This window comes from Pongo abelii, chromosome 21 (assembly GCF_028885655.2).
Source record: "Pongo abelii isolate AG06213 chromosome 21, NHGRI_mPonAbe1-v2.0_pri, whole genome shotgun sequence".
Taxonomy (NCBI): domain Eukaryota; kingdom Metazoa; phylum Chordata; class Mammalia; order Primates; family Hominidae; genus Pongo; species Pongo abelii.
Genome location: NC_072006.2, coordinates 48,290,887 through 48,312,469, shown reverse-complemented (window position 1 = coordinate 48,312,469; position 21,583 = coordinate 48,290,887). Strand labels below are relative to the sequence as shown.

Genomic DNA, 21,583 nt, shown 5'->3' with positions numbered 1-21,583 from the left:
CCCCATCCTCCAGAGGAAGGGCTCGCCACTGTCACCAGCTGATGCAAGTTCCTGTGTGGTGGCGTTCTTGCCCACACCCCTTTTCATCATCACAAGAGCCCTACGGGTCTGTCCCACTGTTACCCCCTTAGAGGGCAAGACTGAGGTCAGAGTGGTCCCATCACCCACACACAAACCCACACGGGCTGGTAAAAGTCAGGCAAGACTTCGACCCGTGTCTGTCTGGCCCAAGGGGCTCTATGCCACTTTAGGGGGTTCAACCCTGGCTCACCAAGGGCAAGGAGACACAGACTTGTTTTCAGCTTTTCAGAAGTTTTATTATAAAGAGATTTGAGAGAAGCACTGGGCACCAAGACAGACACTCGCCAGGGCCAGGAAACAGCTGCAAACGACGTCAAGAACCCAAACCCAAACCAAACCCCAAAACCACGCACACAGTAGGATAAGCTGCAACTTTGTTCTCAAGGTTTCTTCATAAATAGACAAAAGTCGTTGCCGGCAATTTAAAATAGATGAACACATGATTAAAAGGAGAGCAGTGCTCCGGGGTGGCTAGCAAGCGTCCGGTCCTTGCTGTGAGGATGACGAAACGGTTTGGCAGCCGCTTTTGTGCACGTCTCCCTTAAGATAAAACTTAAAAATGTGCTAAGGATCATATAAAATGCTTTTTACCGTAAAGGAAACTACTTTTTTTCCCCACAAAATAATCTTACAGATGTCTTCAGCACAGTTCTAAAACACGTAGTCAACTACTTACACGGAACCAACAGTTTCTAGGTTTCGCAATCTTTTGTTCACACTGGAAAACCGATGTGCACGTCTATGCCGGGGGCCAGCCCTCTGGCCCATGCATCTGGGGTGGGTGTCCGTTGGTAAGCGACCCCGCTAGGGGCAGCCCACGTGGGCTGGAGCTGGGGCCGGGTGTCCAGACATAGGGTACTGTGCGCAGGGCGAGGACAGGGTCCACAGTTACCCTGGAGCAAGCAGGTCAGCGAGCAGAAGGTTCCTGCAGGTTCTTTGGGCTGGCGGCGGGCAGTGGGCTGCCTCTGCAGAGTCTGGTGGGAGGTTGAGGAAGAGACTCAGCCCCCGGGCAATGGGTGTGTCACTGCTCTCTCCGATTGGCCACCCTGCCTCTGGCCAGGGCCTCTTTTCTGCTGTCAGCCCTTCAGGCTCTGAGCAGTGCCTTCCAGCGAGCCTCAGGGATGGTGGGGAGGTGGGATTAGGTGAGGTAGAGCGATTTGTCCCTGGGGAGCAGGCTGTGTGTGAGAGAGAGAGAGAGAGAGAGAGAGAGAGGAGGGGCTGTCAAAGCTGTTGGGTACCTCCCCAGGCCAGGGGAGCACCAGGACCCCTGCACTGTACGCCCCCACCCCCACCCCCACCACTGGATTCAGCTGCCCCTCTGTGGCTGAATGAGGGACTTGCAGCTGCTCCCCCACCCCCACCCACCTCTGCACCAAGCAGAACCAAACCCCTCCTGGAAACCCAGCAGGGGACCACCCAGTCCTCAGCTCTGGGTGAAAGGGCAGTAGTGTGTCTGTCTTTCATCGAGGCACATGCCGATGTCACCATTGCTCTCACATGGGTTTTTAATCACAGGAATTTGTAAATCTCAAACTGAATTAAGGGAGGACAGGTGCTTTTTATGTTTTTAAAATAGGGCCCTGCTGGGGTCCGACCTCCATGCTGGATGTGATGCGCCAGCCTCAGGAGGCTTGGACATTGTATGACACTCCCCTACATACCCTAAGTATTCTGACTTTTGAGAAGGAAACTTGGGGACAGGAAAGGGCTGGGGTAGGAGAGTCTGCACCTGCTTGGGGTGCAGGGAAGGGATTCTTGCTGAGCTGAGTCCGCCCACTCACGTAGAATCTCACTTCAGGCATATCAGAAATGGGGCATGCGCGGTGGTCATTTGTTCAGTGTCCAAGGGCGCTGGCGGGATCAGCAGAGGAACCAGCCCTGTGCTGGGAGGCCGAGGCTAGGGCTGGGGGCAGCGGTTCTCAGCAGCAAGGTGGCCACCCGACAAGTGTGCTGTGCCTTCCAGGGTGTGGCGCTATCGCTGGGACAGCTGCTTGGCACTACGTCCCCCAGGTGTGGCTGCGGGACTTGTTCTTGCCAAGGGAATGGGAACCTGGCTGGCGGGTTAAGGAGCAAGTGTCCCTCCTCACTGCATTCTCCCTCTCCTGCTGGCTGCAGTGAAAGGTCACTCTTCCCCGGAGCTGGGGTGGCGTGGATCCAGGAAGACTTTCTAGAGGGAGGTGTTAGCATGGGTTTGAAAAGTGGAGGGCAGGACAGGAACAGAGGCCCAAGACAGGAGGACTAGGGAGGACACTGGGGTGCATGCGGAAGGGGTCTCTAAGGTGTCTGTAATTCCTTGGGATAGACAGTGGGTCCCTTCTCCCACCGTGTCCCACCAAGGTCCCCTGTCCTGCATTCTTAGCTGTTCTAGTCTTGGGAGCTGCCCTGCCCAGTGGGCTACACTCCCCCCGGGGGCAGCCCACAGCCAAGGGCTGACTGATGAAGGGTTCAAAAAGCCAGCTCCCTGACCTCCAGGTGGGAGCCACTCTAGCACCGTTCGTGCTCCAGGGCTCCCATGGGGTGAGGCAGAAGCAAGTCTTCAGCTGAGGCCACATCCCCCCTCAGTTCCTTCCCCCACCCTGTCCTGCCTCCCTCACCCCCTTCTCCTGCAAGCTTTCTCCAGTGCATCCCCAAAGGCACCCAATCCCTGCTGCCTCAGGCTGTGCTTCTAGGGAACCGGCCTAAGATGCAGGACTCATCTGTGAATGTCACGTGGAAGCACTTGTGAAAAAAACAGAAGCAAGGAAGCAGCAGCAAGACTGAAGACTAGTCAGTTTCCCAAGCAGGCCTCAGCATCAGGCCAGCAGGGTTGTTCTGGGGCCTGGCTCTGCGGTGTCATCTGAGATATCGATCCCCTCGGCAGGGCTGACAGTGACTGCAGGGTCCTCCCCCGTCCACGTTGCCCTTGGCCATTCTCCCATCCCTGGCCATCCTGTTCCCACTCTCCCTGGCCGGCAGGACAAAGGCAGGGACGGGCGAGGACTAACCTGCAGGTGCCGATGCCACACTCCCCACTGGGGTAGCTGCTGTCCCAGTCCCCGCTGCTGGTGGGGTTGGATGGGCCAGGTGAGCAGGATCCCGAGCTGCTGGGGAACTCAGAGATGTGCGGGAAGTCCTACAGAGGGGGAGGGAGGAGGCCATGAGCCAAGGAGAGATGAGGGGGCAGACTGTCCCAGGCCTCCCGGGGTGAGAGCCCATGTGTCCAAGGGTGTCCTCACGGAAGAGACGCTGCCTCCAGGGCTGCTGCCTTGCTCCCAGTAGAACACTTTTCAAAATGTTCAACCCTTGTCTTGGCTGAATCAGGGGCTGAAGGACTTGGCTTTCAGGGCCTTTCCCTTTCTGGGCCTCAGTTTCTCGATCTGTAAAATGGAATTACTGAGCCCAATGACCTCTAAGGGCCATGTGAACCTTGTAGCAATCTCTGTGGAACAATTAGCAGGGGTAAGGTCTCGAAGGCTTTGGGAAGGGCCAGGGCTAGGGCTGAGGATGCAGGAAGCAGGGACTGGAATATCATAAGAGTCAGTCTGGCAGCCTGTGAACTGTTCACTGCAGCCAGCGCATCTCAGGTAAGGTGTGAGAGACCCACTTCCTAGATGTGGTAACTGAGGCTCAGAGAGGTCAGGTGCCAAGGCTGAGGTTATATCACTGGTGAGTGGCAGGGCCAGGGTTTGAAAGGGCAAAGCCGCTTCCCCTCCCCACACGGTCACAGAAGGGCTGTTCTGCTCTTCCCTGCTTACCTGTGGCCCTGGAGGTGAGGGGCTCATCGCCAGCTGCACCTGGAGTGCCATGGGGGTGGGCAGGACAGGGGGCTGGGGGGCTGGCGACATGCTAACAGGTGGACTGAGGAGGGCGCCCTGGGCGTGAGGGGGCAGTGACAGCTGCTGGTGCAGTGTGGGGCTGAGTGGGAAGGAGGGTGGCGGCGGCGGGGACGCACTGAGGCCTGGCAGCAGAGACTTGGAGCCCAGTGTCCGGGCAAGGCTGGCCGGGGAGGCCCCACTGCGGAAGGCCTGCAGGTCCGACGGCGTCAGGAAGGAGGCCAGGCCTGGCATGGCATACATGGGCTGCTTGGGTGGGAGCATTTTGGCTGGCGGGTTTGCCTGAGTGCTCTTGGTCTCACCTTGATCCGGGGAGCTCTGGAAGGAGACAGATATCAGTCACTGGAGAACAGAAGAGGGATGAGCCAGAACATGGGCTGTGAGGCCAGGAGGCTCTGCAACCCACTGACACGGCTGCTGGCTGGCTCTCTTGGGAGAGAGCTTGGACTAACCAGAGATAGCACAGGGTCCTTAGTCTCCTTGGCTCTGACCAGCCAGCCACCCACTGCTTTTATCTTTGGGGGGCTCCCCTGCCCTTGGGGGAATCCATGTTCCTCAGCCTGGCCAGTGAGACAAGCACCATCCCACTGAGCCAGCTCTAATCATGCTCCTTCCAGCCTCTGTGCCTTTGTAGATGTTGTTCCCTTGACTTTGAACCACCTTTTACTTGGCCTCTTGTGTACCAATTTGGATGCCATCTCCTCTGTAACAGGAACAACACCCACCTCCACTTGGGCCATGCATCCGCAGCCACACTTAGCTTCCTACGTTGCTGGTGTTGACAGAGGAGGCCGACGGTGTGGTGAGGAGGTGCCATATTTTGGGGTAGCGTGTCCCAAGCCCCATCAGCAGTCAGAAGTGAAGGCCACATAAAACTGGCAAAACTGGGTTTGAATCCTAGTGCGGCCACTTTAACAAACTGGATCTTTTCAGGCAAGTCGCTCAACCCCTCTGGGTGTTGGGTTCTTGTTGGAAGAAGCCAATGAAATGCATGTAAAGTACCCAGAATGAGCCTGGCACGCTGTAGGTGCCCTGCAAATATGACCATGTAGGTCTGACCCATTCTTTCTAAGACCTGGGGTGCTGGCCCTTCCTGCGGGCCCCAGTTCTTGCTCCATTCCTCAAGTGGCCCCACTCTGATCAGGGCTGTGCCTGGAGATTCCAGGTGTTACCTTGGAGACGAGGCTAGCCCGGTAGGCTGCCAGGGCCTTCAGATATTCCTTCTTCGCTGCTTCTGTCTTCCTCTTATAGGCCTGGAAGAGTCAACACATGAGCAATACTGGGGAGAAAGTTACAGAGGAGATGCTGTGCGGGGTCCTGGGGTGGGAAGGCATGGATTCAAGGATCATGAATGGACGAGGGTGGTGGGGTCAGAAGCTGAGTCAGCCAGCCACTGGCCCCTTTCTGGGAGCGCTGCAGAGAAATTGTGGAGACCAGGCCATATCCCAGTTCCTCACCCAAGTCACTGTGTGGCCTTGGCCAACATGCTTCACCTCTCTGGGCCTCCAGGCTATATCAGCACAACTGATCACAGAAAGACAAGGCCCTTTGAAGCCCCCATTCTGAGCCAGCACGGTGCAGATTTCTTAATGCTGAACCACCTTCGCAACCTAGAATGAACCTACTTGTTCATAGTATTTTAGTTTGGATTCAGTTTGCTAATATTTTTTATTAAAAATTTTAGACCTAGGTTCATATGTTATTGTAGGATTAGTCCCAGTTTGTTTGCACCTCCTTGTTTCCATGGCTTTTGGTAGAAACGAGGAGGTGCGAATGACTTGGAGCTTAGCCTTGTGTGACTTGTGTTGGCCAATAAGACAAGCACAAATGTGATGCACGCAGAGACTGACAAAGTGATCACATATTGGTGAGCCCTCTTGCTACTCTTGGAACTCTTAATTAAAATTTTTTTTGTACATGAATAAGTTCTTTAATGGTGATTTCTGAGATTTTGGTGCACCCACCACCTGAGCAGTGTACACTGTACCTGATGTATAGTCTTTTATCCTTCACCACCATCCTTTTCCCCAAGTCCCCAAGGTTCATTGTATCATTCATTATGCCTTTGCGTCCTCATAGCTTAGTTCCCACTTATGAGAACATACAATGTTTGGTTTTCCATTCCTGAGTTACTTCACTTAGAATAATTGTCTCCAATTCCATCCAGGTTGCTGCAAATGACATTATTTCCTTCCTTTTTATGGCTGAGTAGTATTTCATGGTGTGTGTGTGTGTACATATATATACACGTACATATACGTGTGTATACACACATATATATGTACACACACATATGTACACACATATATATGTACACACACACCACATTTTCTTTATCTACTTGTTGATTGATGGGCATTTGGGCTGGTTCCATATTTTTGCAATTGCAAATTGGGCTGCTACAAACGTGTGCAAGTATATTTTTTGTATAATTTCTTCTCGTCTGGGTGGATACCCAACAGTGGGATTGCTGGGTCAAACAGTAGATCTACTTTTAGTTCTTTGAGGAATCTCCACACTGTTTTTCATAGTGGATGTACTAGTTTATATTCCCACCAACAGTGTAAAAGTATTCCCTTTTTGCCACATCCATGCCAACATCTATTTTTTGATTATGGACATTCTTGCAGGAGTAAAGTGGTTTTGATTTGCATTTCCCTGATCATAATGATGTTAAGTATTTTTTAATATGTTTGTTGGCCATTTGTATATTTTCTTTTGAGAATTGTCTATTCATCTCCTTAGCCCAGTTTTTGATGGGATTGTTTTTTTCTTGCTGAGTTGAGTTCCTTTGTAGATTCTGGATATTAGTCCTTTGTTGGAAGTATAGATTATGAAGATTTTCTCCCACTCTGTGGGTTGTCTGTTTACTCTGCTGGTTCTTTTGCTGTGCAGCTTTTTAGTTTAATTAAATCCCATCTATTTATCTTTGTTTTTGTTGCACTTGCTTTTGGGTTCTTGGTCATGAAGTCTTTGCCTAAGCCAATGTCTAGAAGGGTTTTTCCAGTGTTATCTTCTAGAATTTTTAGGATTTCAGGTCTTAGATTTAAGTCTTTGATCCATTTTGAGTTGACTTTTATATAAGGTGAGAGATGAGGATCCAGTTTCACTCTTCTACATGTGGCTTGCCAATTATCCCAGCACCATTTGTTGAATAAGATGTCCTTTCCCCACTTCATGTTTTTGTTTGCTTTGTCAAAGATCAGTTGGTCGTAAGGATTTGGCTTTATTTCTGGGTTCTCTATTCTTTTCCATTGGTCTATATGCCTATTTTTATACCAGTAGCATGCTGTTCTGGTGACTATGGCCTTATAGTATAGTTTGAAGTCGGGTAATGTGATGCCTCCAGATTTGTTCTTTTTGCTTAGTCATGCTTTGGCTATGAGGGCTCTTTTTTGATTCCACATGAATTTTAGGATTGTTTTTTCTAGTTCTGTGAAGAATGATGGCAGTATTTTGATGGGAAGCATTGAATTTATAGATTGCTTTTGGCAGTATGGTCATTTTCACACTATTGATTCTACCCATCCATGAGCATGGGATGTGTTTCCATTTGTTTCATCTATGATTTCTTTCAGCAGTGTTTTGTAGTTTTCCTTGTAGAGGTCTTCCACCTCCTGGGTTAGGTATATTCCTAAGTATTTTTTTAATTTATTTATTTATTTGCAGCTAAAGGGGGTTGAGTTCTTGATGTGATTCTCAGCTTGGTCACTGTTGGTGTATCGCAGAGCTATTGATTTGTGTACATTTTGTATCTTGAAACTTTGCTGAATTCATTTACCAGTTCTAGGAGCTTTTTGAATGAGTCTTTAGGGTTTTCTAGGTATATGGTAATTCCATCAGCAAACAACGACGGTTTGACTTCCTCTTTACTGATTTGGTGCCCTTTACTTCTTTCTCTTGTCTGATTGCTCTGGCCAGGACTTCCAGCACTGCACTGAATAAAAGTAGTGGTGGTGGGCATCCTTGTCTTGTTCTAGTTCCCAGGGCGAATGCTTTCAACTTTTCCCCATTCAGTATAATGTTGGCTCTGGATTTATCATAGATGGCTTTTATTACCTTAAGGTGTGTCCCTTCTATGCCGATTTTGCTGAGGGTTTTAATCAAAGGGATGCTCAATTTTGTCAAATGCTTTTTCTGTGTGTATTGAGATGATCATGTGGTTTCAAATTCTGTTTATGTAGTATATCACATTTATTGACTCGTGTATGTTAAACCATTCCTGCATCCATGGTATGAAACCCTCTTGATCATGGTGGATTATCTTTCTGATACAACACTGGATTCAGTTAGCTAGTATTGTGTTGAGGATTTTTGCATTCATGTTCATCTAGGTATACAATCATGTCATCAGCAAACAGCAACACTTTGACTTCCTCTTTACAGATTTGGATGCTCTTTCTTTCTCTTGTCTGATTGCTCTGGCTAGGACTTCCAGTACTCTGTTGAATAGAAGTGGTAAGAGTGGGCATCCTTGTCTTGTTCCAGTTCTCAGGGGGAATGCTTTCAATTTTTCCCCATTCAGTATAATGTTGGCTCCGGTTTATCACAGATGGCTTTTATTACCTTAAAGTGTGTCCCTTCTATGCTGATTTTGGGCATAGAAGGAATACTGGCCTGTAGTTTTCTTTTTTTGTTGTTGTTATGTCCTTTCCTGGTTTGGGTATTAGGGTGATTGACTGGCTTCATAGAATAATTTAGGAAAGATTCCCTCTTTATTTTGTGGAATAGTGTCCTTTAAAAGTCTGATAGAATTCAGCTCTGAATCTATCTGGTCCTGGCCTTTTTTTGTTGGTAACTTTTTAATTACCATTTCAATCTCACTGCTTGTTATTGGTCTGGTTTAATCTAGGAGGGTTGTATATTTCCAGGAATTTATCCATCTCCTCTAGGTTTTCTAGTTTATGTACATAAAGGTATTCATAGTAGTCTTAAATGATCTTTTGTATTTCTGTGGTATCGGTTGTAATATCTCATGTTTTGTTTCTAATTGAGCTTATTTGGATCTTCTCTCTTCTTTTCTTGGTTAATCTCACTAATGGTCTATCAGTTTTATTTATCTTTTCAAAGCACCAGCTTTTTGTTTATCTTTGGTATTTTTTGGTTTCAATTTCATTTAGTTCTGCTCTGATCTTGGTCATGTTTTTCTTCTGCTGCGTTTGAGTTTGGTGTGTTCTCTCTCTTTAGTTCCTTGAGGCGTGACCTTACATTGTCTATTTGTGCTCTTTGAGACTTTTTGATGTAGTCATTTAATGCTATGACCTTTCCTCTTAGCACCACTTTTGCTGTATCCCAGAGGTTTTGATAGGTTATGTTACTATTATCGTTCAGTTCAAAGAATTTTATAATATCCATCTTGATTTCATTGTTGACCCAACAATCATTCAGGAGCAGGTTATTTAACTATTTCCATGTATTTGCATTGTTTTGAGTGTTCCTTTTGGAGCTGATTTCCAGTTTTATTCCACTGTGGTCTGAGAGAGTACTTGATATAATTTCTATTTTCTTAAATTTGTTGAGACTTGTTTTATGGCCTATTGTATGGTCTACCTTGGAGAACGTTCCATGTGCTGATGAACAGAATGTATATTCTGCAGTTGTTGGGTAGAATGTTCTATAAATATCTGTTAAGTCCATTTGTTGTAGGGTATAGTTTAAGTTCATTGTTTCTTTGTTGACTTTGTCTTGATGACCTGTCTAGTGCTGTCAGTGGAGTATTGAAGTTTCCCACTATTGTTGTTTTACTGTCTATCTTTCTCATTTCTTAGGTCTAGTAGTAATTATTTTTTTTAAATTTGGGAGCTCCAATGTTAGATGCATATAAATTTAGGATTGTGATATTTTCCTGTTGGACTAGTTTTATTATATAATGTCCCTCTTTGTCTTTTTAAACTGCTGTTGCTTTAAAGTTTGTTTGGTCTGATATAAGAATAGCTATTCCTGCTCACTTTTGGTATCCATTTGCATGGAGTATCTTTTTCCACCCCTTTACCTAAAGGTTATGTGTGTCCTTATGTGTCAGGTGAGTCTGTTGAAGACAGCAGGTGCTAAGTTGGTCAATTATTCATTCTGCCATTCTGTATTTTTAAGTGGAGCATTTAGGCCATTTACATTCAGTGCTAGTATTGAGATGTGCGGTACTGTTCTATTCGTTGTGCTATTTGTTGCCCAAATACCCTGTGGTTTTTTAAAAAATTGTGTTACTATTTTAGAGGTCCTGTGAGATTTATGCTTTAAGGAGATTCCATTTTTGTGTATTTCAAAAATTTGTTTCAAGATTGAGCTTCTTTTAGTAGTTCTTGCAGTGCTGGTTTGGCAGTGGCAAATTCTCTCAGCATTGCTTTGAAAAAAAGAACTGTAATGAAGCTTAGTTTTGCTGGATACAAAATTCTTGGCTAATTGTTTAAGGAGGCTAAAAATAGGACCCCAATCCCTTCTAGCTTGTAGGGTTTCTGCTAAGAAATCTGCTTTTAATCTGAAAGGTTTTCCTTTCCTTCTTTTTTGTGATAAGTTTCCCAGGTGTTCTTTGAACTTCTTGTATTTGGATGTCTAGATCTCTAGCAAGGCCAGGGAAGTTTTCCTCAATTATTCCCTCAAATATATTTTCCAAACTTTTAGATTTCTCTTCCTCAGGAACACCAATGATTCTTAGATTTGGTCATTTAACATAATCCCAAACTTCTTGGAGGCTTTGTTCATCTGTTAAAATTTTTGTCTTTGTTGAATTGGGTTAAATTGAAAGCCTTGTCTTTGAGCTCTGAAGTTCTTTCTTCTACTTGTTCAATTCAATTGCTGAGACTTCCCAGTGTATTTTGCATTTCTCTAAGTGTGTCCTTCATTTCCAGAAGCTGTGATTGTTTTTATTCTATTTCACTGGAGATTTTTCCATTCATAGCCTGTATAATTCTTTTTTATTTTAAGTTGGACTTCACCTTTCTCTGGTGCCTCCTTGATTAGCTCAACAATCAACCTTCTGAATTCTTTTTCTGGCAATTCAGAGATTTTGTCTTGGTTTGGATCCATTGCTGTTGAGCTAGTGTTATCTTTTGGGGGTGTTAAATAACCTTGTTTTGTCATATTACCAGAATTATTCTTCTGGTTCCTTCTCATTTGGGTAAACTATGTCAGAGGGAAGATCTGGGACTCAAGGCTGCTGTTCAGATTCTCCTGTCCCTTGGGGTTCTCCCCCTTCCCCTAGGGATGTGGTTTCCTGAGAGCCCTGCTGCAGTGATTGCTATTTCTCTTCTGCATCTAGCCACCCAGCAGAGCAACCAGGCTCTGGGCTAGTACTGGGGAGTGTCTGCAAAGAGTCCTGTGATGTGATCTGACTTCAGGTCTCTCCTCCATGGATATCAACACCTGGTCCAGTGGAAGTAGCAGGGGAGTGAAGTGGACTCCATGAGGGTCCTTGGTTGTATTTTTAAGTGCACTGGTTTTGTGTTGGTTGGCCTCTAGCCAGGAGGTAGCACTTTCTAGAGCACATCAGCTGCAGTAGTATAGGGAGGATACAAGCTTGCTCTAGTGTCAGGTGGTGGGCGGGGCCATGGAGTTCCCAAGAGAGATTATGTCCTTTGTCTTAGGCTAACAGGGCAGGTAGGGAAAGACCATCAGGTAGGGGCAGGGTTAGGTGGGGTTTGCTGCAGATGCTGTGGGGCTTGTGGTTCCCAGAGGGATTATGGCTGACTCTGCTGTATCACACAGGTCGTCAGGGAAGTGAGGGAAAGCTGGCAGCCACAGGCTGGTCTCACTCCCACCATGCACCCCCAACAGCACCGAGTTTATTTCCAGGCAGCTAGTGAACAGGGCTGAGAATTTGCCCCAGGCTACAGGCCTCCCAGCTGAGAAAGCAAGCCAACTCACAATTCCTTGGCTGTCCCAGAGAGCCTGCAGCAGCAATCCACATCCTTCAAAGGGTCTGTGGATTCTTTTGGCTTTCCTAGTATGTTCCTGTGGCAGTTCTTGGAGCAAAAGTTCACAATGTGAGTCTCCATGCACTGTTCTGTCTGTCCAAGTGGGAGCTGCAAGTTAGTCCTGCCTCCTTCCTGCCATTTTTCTGCTCTAAAACTGCTCTTGGAACTCTGACTTGCTATGTGAATAAGCATGAGCTAGTCTGCTGGATGATGAAAGACACATGGCCCAGTTTGGCTCCACTGCTCCAGCTGACAGCCATCCAACTCCCAGAAGCAGAGATGCCTAATTTACTGTAGTTGACCACTGATGCAAATGGGTGAGCCCAGCCAAGAGCAGCAGCAGAACCATCCTGCTGAGCCCAGCACAGTTCATGGACTCTCAGAATCATAAGTTGAATAAATGATTATTGTTTTAAGCCATTAAATTTTGGTATTGTTTATTACACATTCAAAATTAAACGATGCAGTTAGCTTCATTATGTTTTAGTTTCAAGGTTACATTGTATATAAAGACTTCTGAAGGTTTTCTTATTTTTCTAAGTCTTGGAATTATTAGCTCTTTGATGATTTGAAAGAACTTTCCTATCCATCACCTAGGCTTGAAACTTTTGGGGGACAGGCAGGGTTTTTTTTATTTCCTATTATTTTCTCACTACCTCTCTTGGTTATTAGTGTATTAATAGTAAAATAGGAATATAAGTCACATTTCTAAATGTGATTTCAAAAACTGACACAAGCTAACATCCAGCCTTATGCTTAATAGTGAAACATGAGAGGTAATGCAAAGTAAGAAGACCACTATCCCCACCATTGCTGAACATCTCTTTTTTAGAAGTCCTAGTCAACATAACTGGGAAAAGAAAACAAAATTAGAAATCTGAGAAGTGAGGAGACAAAATAAGGGGACATGGCTGGATGTAGTGGTTCATGCCTCTAATCCCAGCACTTTGGGAGGCCAAGGTGGGAGGATCATTTGAGGCTAAGAGTTTGTCAGCCTGAGCAACACAGCAAGACCCTGTCTCTACAAAAAAATGAAAAAAATTTTGTGGGGCATGGTGATGCATGGCACGCCTGTAGTCCAGCTACTTGGGAAGCTGAGCTGGGAAAACTGCTTGAGCCCAGGAGTTCAAGGCTGCAGTGAGCTATGATCGTGCCACTGACCTCTAGCCTGTGTGACAGAGCAACACCCTGTCTCTTAAAAAAACAACAAGACAAAATTATCATTTGTAAAAGATATATATGTATAAATATGTGTATAATTATAGACTTTTTTTTAAACCTAGCAGACTCAGGAATTAAAAATGATCAGAAATGATAAAATAGTAAGCTTGGCAGTTACAAATTAAATTCCTAACTTTTTATACTCAACAATTTTCTAGGAAAATGGGGAGAAACAAGCCATTTATAACGTATTAAGTAAAAGGAGAGATGTGCCCATTATTGGATGGAAATAAATATATGCCAAGTTCTTGGGTTAGAAATAAAACGTCAGACAGGTAAGCAGAAATGAAACCAACACAGGGGCTGGGACTCTCAACCACCTTTGCTTGCCTCTGGGCTGTGCTGAATGAGGTCAGAGAAAGCATCGGTGGAGGGAGTGCCTGGGGACAGAGCACTTGAGACCACTGTCTCCCCAGACTGTATAAAAGGGCAAGGAAATCCCCCCACCAAACAAAAACAACCTGAAGTCTTTTGAAAGGGAATTGGTTGCCAACGAAACACATAAGGGAAAATGACAGACGTCCCTATAGCAAAAGCCGCAGTGCCCTGCCAATATCCCCCAGTCCTTACCCCTGTCCTACAAACATGCTCTACTTTCAGCTGCTACCGGCTATATTCCTTTGCCTGAGGGTCCCTCTGGTGGCAGGAGCCTGGCATGTGTAGCAGGCCAGAGGTGCTGCAGAAGTAATGTCCCCTGGAGCAGCTCTGAAGGAATGCTGGTGTCCACCCCAGCATCCTTGCCCCTCAGACAGGATGACCCTGAGGCCTGGCACGTTCTAAGCAGGCTCCTGAGTTCCCAGCAGGATTGTGCTCCGGTTGCCCATGGTGAATTCTCCTGGGACAATGTGCCGTTTCCTGGCTGCCCTCCTTTCCCTGTCCCATTTCCCCACTCCCCTACCAGAGGTGGGGGTCATCTCACAAATAAACTCTCTGCATTATAACATATTCCAAAATTACCTAAAATTTTAGAATACGGTAAAGAAGATGTTTCAAATAAGTCAGTAATTCATCTCTCTGCCCCAAGCCTGCTACTTTCCCCATATTTCCCATCCAGTGACTGGCATCTCCATTTACTCAGACTGGAAGCCAGATGCAAGGAGGCTCCCAGGACATGCTCTGTGTCCCCTACCCCAAACCATTCTGGAAGATGCTCCAGACCCTACCTTCCCCCACCTGGATCACTGTGCACCCTCCACATCCACTCCTACCTGCCTTATGCTGCCGTTCCAGGCTCTCCTCTGCATAAAACTCTTCACTGGTTTTCTCTCCTCTTAGAACAGGGCCTGACTACTTCCAAGGTCTGCAAAGCCCAGCGTGGCCTGGCCCCAGCCCTCCTTTCCAGCTCCGTCTCTGCCATGGGGACTCTCATTGTCTCCTCTCTGGCCATCCTGGTCTCCTTTCAGTCCCCCGTGCTTTCCAGCCTCCTTCCCTTACCAGGCCTCCCTGTCTGGAACACTTCCCCTCCTCCAAAGAGAACTCACTCTTCAGGTCTCACCTAGTGACCTGACCCCCGGGACAATGTCCGTCCCTGCTCTTTCCACTCTCATGAACTATGCACCCTCCTGGTACATGACACAATCACAATTGTAATTTTACATTTATTCATCTGCTTATTTGATTCATGTCTCTCATGCCAACAGCCCAGTTGAGGCTCCTGCTTCTACAGATGTGAGTTCAAATCCGGACTCTACCTTGATTCATGCTGGTGACCCTGGGCGAGTCACTTTACCTCTTGGTGTCTCTACCAAACAGGAAAGCAATGGCTACTCCACAGGGTGTTGTAAGGATTCAGTGAAATACCGGAGGGAGAGCCCAGCCCGGACATGAGCTCAAAGAATGAGTAGCCAGCACCCCTGTTTATATTATAGACATGAAAACTGAGGCTCAGAGTTTAGGTGGTCAGCCTGAGGTCACACAGCTGGCAACTCCATTTGCCTACCAGCTAGTTCTGCTCTCTATTCTCCCTGGAGGCCTTTAGAGGAGGCCACAGGCACACGGTCAGTGGGATACGAAGCTCTGGCCTGGACTCCAGACTTTTAGGGTTGGGGGGACAAGATGGATGGAGATGCTTGTTCTCATTTTATCAAGGGGGAAGCAGAAGTTCAGAGAGTGGTTAAGTTGCTAGTAAATGCAGTTGGTTAGTAGAATTGGAAGGCAGCTAGCTTCCCAGTTTACAGAAGGGCAACCTGAGCCCAGGAAAGACCTCTGCAAGAGTCTCTAGTTCCAGAGCTGGGCCTGGTTTCAGACCTTCAAAGTGTGTCCTTGGCTCCAGGACCACAAAGCCTCAGGGGATGGCCCAGAAAGAGAGGGAGGCTCACCTGCTTCTGTTCCTCTCCCAGGCTGTCCCACATGGAGGCCACAATTTTGGACACATCACCGAAAGTGGCACTGGGGTTCTGACCCTTGATGGCGGCCTGAGTGTCTCTGAAGAAGAGTGCGTAGGCCGACACAGGCTTCTGCGGCTCATTGGGGTCCTTCTTTTTCTTCTTCTTTGGGTTCTTGGCCTTTTTTCCTGGGTCAGCTGAAGGTCTCTTTTCTCCCGAGATCTGCCCGAGTGAGAAGTGTCAGAAAACCAAAGAAGCCCAAGGTCCTCCTGCCAAAGGCGATCAACACAGACTCGGCCGAGCTGCACATCCCCAGCCCTGCTCATGCACAGATAACCACTCACGTGATGGAGGGGGCAATGGACAGACACATATATACACACCCTGGGTGGGTGTTTAACTCATTAAAGAGAATCGGCATGATTATAAAGTTGATTCAGAGAAATGCAGGAGGAGAAGACGACTGTATAGTCACTGAAAGAATGGAAAGAATGCTGGAATTACATTACCAAATTACACGTGAAACTGGTTAGTGTCCAACAGAGCACTAAAACTATCACCTTTGGGACTTTTAATCTTTTCTACTGGACAGAAATTTGCATCTCTACCAGGCAAAGTTAATTCACCTTATAATCAGACAAAAATCACTTACATCTCTTATCACTTTTCCCCCGCCCAAGGTAACATCTTCTTTTACAGAGTTGTGAAATCCCCTAATCAATAATGAATAACGAATCAAAGCAAAGGTCCAGTTTCCTAGAGAATCAGATAATTATTGAGTGAGCCTGTTAGCCAATGCTTTGGTATGACATTGAAAGAATGTGCAGTCATTTGGGGGCCTACTTCCAAGTTTGGAGTGTGTGTGCATGTGTGTATATGTGTATATACGTGTGTGTGTGTGTATCTGCCCTCCCACTTGTGAGCACAATCCCCAAAAAGGATCCTGCATTACAAAAGGCTGGTCTCCACCACCATGTTTCAGCTGTGCAGCTTTGAGCAGGTGGCTTAGTCCCTGGACCCTGTGAAGTGGGGAGGGGATGAGGCTAAAGCGACTGTTACTGCATCAGCCCTGGAGCCAGTGGCTTCACCCTGGACAGACTGCAGGACCACGATCCTGTGAACACTTGACTTGGGGCTTCCAGGATGGGGTGGTGGTTGGGATGCCCACCACAGACCTCAGTGGGTCTCTGTTGGGTCACTCAAGCCATGTAGGAACAGGGAACTTTGGTCAAAAGCCCTGGACCCTGCAGTGAAGACTCTGGCTCTAGGAGCCAAGAAGATGGAGGTGACATGTTGAACTGATGATAAAGCCATGGGCCAGTAGGCATGATCAGGCATCCATGTCTGAAGGACATGGTTCTGTTCCTGAGGCTTATCTCTGCAGCTACTCCCTTCTCCAAGCCCCAGTTGTGTTAGCACCGTGGTGTGGTCCTAGCAAGATCAGGGATGAAGAGGCATGTTGTCATTGATAAAGTCCTGAACAGGCACAGCAGGGCAGGGGGTTGAGGGCACATACACTGGACTGCACCTGCAGCCTCCTGGGTTTGAATCCTGGTTCCCCCCACTTACTAGCTGTGTGACACCAGATACATTACTTAACCTCTCTGTGTCTCAGTGTCCCCATCTGCCAAACAGAGATAATAACAGTCCCTGCCCCATAGGACTTTTATGAGGATTACATGGACGTATGCTTGTTAGGTGTTTAGAGCAGTGGCTGGCCCATAGGGAGTGTTTGTTAAATAAAAACCGTTCCTGCAGGGACTATAGTAGAGGTCAAGTCATCCTTAGGATGAAGCTGGGCCAGGATCCAGAAGTAAACCCCCTCCTCCCCTGAAGTCCAAGGTTACTGCCCTAGGCCTTGGGAGGCTACCATGTGGAAAGGACACTGGATCGACAGACGTAGGAGGCACGGAGGGAGGTAAGTCTTGATTCTGCGACTAGCTCGCTGGGAGGCCCTGGGCAAACACTTCTGTCTTTGGCCTTTCTGGGCCTCTGTTTTCCTCCCTGGTAAGACAAGATGTTCTCTCACTGGGAGGTGGATTTGGAGTCAATGCAAAGAAGGACCAGAGCTTGGACAGGCGGCGGGCTCTCATCCCTACCATGTTCTTGAGGAGGTCAAACCACTCTAGACTCCAGGAATGTTGGGGGAATGCATGTTCCCGGTGGGGGGGTCATTTTTGCACCCCACCCTCAAGGTCAGTGAATACTCTAGGCCCAGAGGTGCTGTCTTCTGGACCACACAGTTTTGTCAGAATATTTTCTCCTAAAAGGGCCAAATGGCCACAAATGTGACCCCGATGGCCTTGCTGAAGCCGTCCACACCTCTGAAATCGCCCACTGGCCTTCAGGAGTCAGGCTTTGCCAACTTTCACAGGATCTTCTCACCCCGACCCCTCAACATTTGTTGGAATTTTCTCTGCTTTACGCACAAGGCTGTGGGAGCCCCGAGGGGACACAGCTTGTTAAGGACGCTCAGCACATGGCGCAGCCAAAGCCCGATGCCACAAAGCCCCATAGGTGCCATCCCCCCTGACCAGGTTGCTCCACCTGCCAATGTGCTTTTTCCTTGGCTTCCAGCGTGGCCTGGGTGTCTTAACAGAAAACCACTGAGCTCTGTGGCGGACATCCCAGCTGCCACCAGGAATGCCTGCTCAGTGGGGATGGCACCTACAGGGACCTTGGGACATCGGGCTTTTTTAGTCTTTACTAGAGGGAGGTGATGCCCATTTCCCCACAGGACCCCTTCCCTGCCGACAGGAGGGCAGCTTCATGCTCTGTTCCTCCACCGCACATACCTTGAAATGCACTTCCGACTCCTCTTCCTGAGTGGAGCTGGAGGGAGAGGGGGTCGCTGACTTGCTCCCTGGCGGTGATGGGGAGCTGTGGGCGATGCTGCTCCGGATGCCCATCTGCGAGATGAGCTGGGACTGGCTGAGGGCACTCATGTGGCTGGCCAGCATTGCCGGGCGACCCAGCAGGGGCCCGGGCCGGCCTGAGTCATAGGCAGCCACTTCCGAGTGGACCATCTCCTGGATCTAAGAGAAGAGGACAGGGGGGTTGAGTTAGGAAGGATCTGTCCTGCCACTCCATCACATCTGTGCTAGCAGACTTGGAGGAGGGAATGCAGAGGAGAAGTGATGGGTGCGGCTCCTGCTCCAATCCCTGACAGGTGAATCTCAAGATGGAGCCTCATGCTACTTGGACCTCTGTATGATTAAGTGCACTCGTGGGAAACCGGCAGCTCCGTGGCTGTGTGCCATTCTACTGACATTCACTTCGGACAGATGCTTTGCATTTCAGCCCCTGCCAGAGAGCTCAGTCCAGTTATGTTGGATCATTTGATGAGACTGAGTCTTCCCTCCTGGAATGTGATATGTCTCTGCATGAACTGAGCAGTCAGCATGACAGCAACGCACAAAGATGCTGGACGCTAACTGCATTTTGAATCCTGGTCCTGCCATTCTACCAGCTGGGTGACTTTGGCCAAGTTACCTAACCTCTTTGTGCCTCAGTTTCTTCATCTGTAAAATGTGGATATGAGCAAACCTACATTCTAGGGTTCTTAAAGATCAAATGTACCTGACATACAGTAAGCCCTATATTGTATAAGCATGTGTTAAATACGTTGAATAAATAAATTTCTTGATAAAGTTGAGTACTTCTTTTCTTCCTACAGGTCAGCAGTTTTGTTATTAACTCCATTCCCTATGATATTTTCTAACTGGTTACTTCTGGAAAGTTATTGGGTTTTACGTATAAGCATTTCTCACACTAAACACACATTGAGAATAGGACTTTGGACCTAAATATATGTCCACAGCCTGTTGAGTGAAGCATACCTATTTGCATACTCTTACGATTTTTATTTCCTCTGCATCTGTGGTTATTTCCCCTTTCTAATTTCTAACATCAAGTATCTGTTTTTCTCTCATTTTTTCTTCATGAGGAAAGCAAATGGGTTTTCAGTTTTATGTGGGTGGTTTCTTTTCTCCTCAAAAGAATCAAATCTCAAGTGTATCACTTCTTCTCTGTTTTCTAATTCTATAATATCTCATTTTATCTTTAGCTATCCCTTCCTCCGCATTTTAAAGATTTATAATTGCTGCTTCCCCCTCAATTTTGAGTTGTATTTTATTTTTTAATTGACAAATGACAAATTGTATATATTTATAAGTACGATATGTTTTGATGCATGTATACACTGTGAAATAATTAACATATTCATCACCTCACATAGCATTGCTTAGATGAGAACATTTAAAATCTACTTTCTTCTTTGATCCAAGAGTTGTTCAAGAAGAGTTCTGGAATACCATTTGACCCAGCAATCCCATTACGGGGTATATACCCAGAGGAATAGAAATCATTCTATTATAAAGATACATGCACATGTGTGTTCACTGCAGCACTATTCACAATAGCAAAGACACGGAATCAGCCCAGATACCCATCAATGATTGATAGACTGAAAGAAAATGTGGTACATATATATACCATGAAGTACTATACAGTCATAAAAAGGAATGAAATCATGTCCTCTGCAGGGACATGGATGGAGCTGGAAGCCATTATCCTCAGCAAACTAATGCAGGAACAGAAAACCAGACACCTCATGTTTTCACTTATAAGTGGAAGCTGAACAATGTGAACACTTAGACACAGGGAGGGGAACCACACACTGGGGCCCGTTGAGGGGGCGAGGGGAGGGAGAGCATCAAGAAAAATGCTAATGCATACTGGGTTTAGTACCTGGGTGATGAGTTGATAGGTACAGCAAACCACTGTGGCACACATTTACCTATGTAACAAACCTGCACATCCTGCATATATACCCTGGAAATTAAATTTAAAAAGGCTAACAAAAAGAAGAGTTCTGGACATTTTAAGTGGCTAATTTTCTTTTTCTTTTGGCTACAATTTCCAGTAACAAAAATTATCAAAGTATGGGGTCTGTGCTATTCACAAGTTTGAGATTTTGTTAAGGTTTTCTTTGAGACCCAAATATGATTAAATTGTGTACATATTCCACAGTCCTTACAAAGAATAGGCTATGTTTGCAGATGAATACAGCAGTATATTTTTCCATTCCATCAGTGATTATTCTTTAGATTCCTTACCTTTTTGGCTCTTTAATCTTACACAGGCTTGTCCAGATTGCCTGCAATTTTTCTGTTTCCATAAAAAAATCTCCTTTTAATGCTTAAAGTGTTTGTTTTGGGAATTTGATGTCGGTTTTGTTTTGTTTTTGAGACAGAGTTGTGCTGCATCGCCCAGGCTGGAGTGCAGTGGCATGATCTTGGCTCACTGCAACCTCTGCCTCCCAGGTTCAAGCGATTCTCCTGCCTCAGCCTCCCAGGCAGCTGGGACAACAGGTGGCACCACCATGCCTGGCTAATTTTTGTGTTTTTAGTAGAGACGGGGTTTCGCCACATTGGCCAGGCTTGTCTCAAACTCCTGACCTCAAGTGATCTGCCCACCTCAGCCTCCCAAAGTGCTGGGATTATAGGCATGAGCCACCACACCCGGCCCTGATGTTGGTTTTTATTGCAAAAAGAAGACAGACAATTGTGTCTTCATTATGGATTAAACTCTTTGTTAAGTATCTTTTTTGTCTCTTTTTTTTTTTTTGCCTTGAATTCAGTGGAGTCTGATATGAATAATGCTGTCCTTGCCCGTATGTTTGTTTGAATGTGTCTGGCATGTCTTTTATTACAAATCTCTTAGTTTTTATTTTTTAGGGTTACTTTTGTCAAATGTTTTTGTTATGATCAGCTTTAGAAAATGAACTCTTCCCTTATGCCCTGGAACAGTATAGATAACATATAAATTACGTTTTCCTTAGAGAATGAAAGCTTAAACAGAAAACCATCTAAGGCCCGGTGCTTTTTGTTTTCACAAGATCCTTCATGGCTAATAGGTCTATTTCAGTTTCCATTTTCTCTTGAGTCAGTTTTGGTAAATTATATATATATATAAATTCATTTTATCCAGATACTAACATGTACTAGCATATAACTGGATAATATATTTTTAAATATACTCTGTGGTTTTCATCAGTTCCCATTCAAAATTGTAATACTGTGAATACATGTTGCTTTTTAAAATTTTCCTTCTCAAAATTTATTTATTTATTTGTGACGGAGTCTTGCTCTGCTGCCCACACTGGAGTGCAGTGACGCTAACTCGGCTCACCTCCACCTCCACCTCCACCTCCACCTCCCAGGTTCAAGCAATT

General features: G+C 46.5%; 1 protein-coding gene across 6 annotated transcripts in view; it reads right to left on the bottom strand.

Annotated features, from left to right (window-relative positions):
* Window positions 1-287: 287 nt before the first annotated feature.
* Window positions 288-21,583, bottom strand: part of TOX2 (TOX high mobility group box family member 2) — a 161,276-nt gene continuing 139,980 nt past the window's right edge. Inside the window, exons 4-9 of one of the 6 annotated variants that reach the window (XM_009233608.4) lie at window positions 18,144-18,383; window positions 15,343-15,570; window positions 5,066-5,146; window positions 3,816-4,211; window positions 3,066-3,193; window positions 288-1,055 (exon numbers count right to left, since the gene is read on the bottom strand). In XM_009233608.4, the coding sequence (XP_009231883.2) occupies window positions 989-1,055; window positions 3,066-3,193; window positions 3,816-4,211; window positions 5,066-5,146; window positions 15,343-15,570; window positions 18,144-18,383 (1,140 nt within the window). In that variant the 3' untranslated portion in view covers window positions 288-988. Of the gene's footprint in view, window positions 1,257-1,568; window positions 2,249-3,065; window positions 3,194-3,296; window positions 3,438-3,815; window positions 4,212-5,065; window positions 5,147-15,342; window positions 15,571-18,143; window positions 18,384-21,583 lie in introns of those variants that run through there. The other 5 variants (XM_024239175.2, XR_008516943.2, XM_054541796.2 and 2 more) reach the window with 5 other exon arrangements.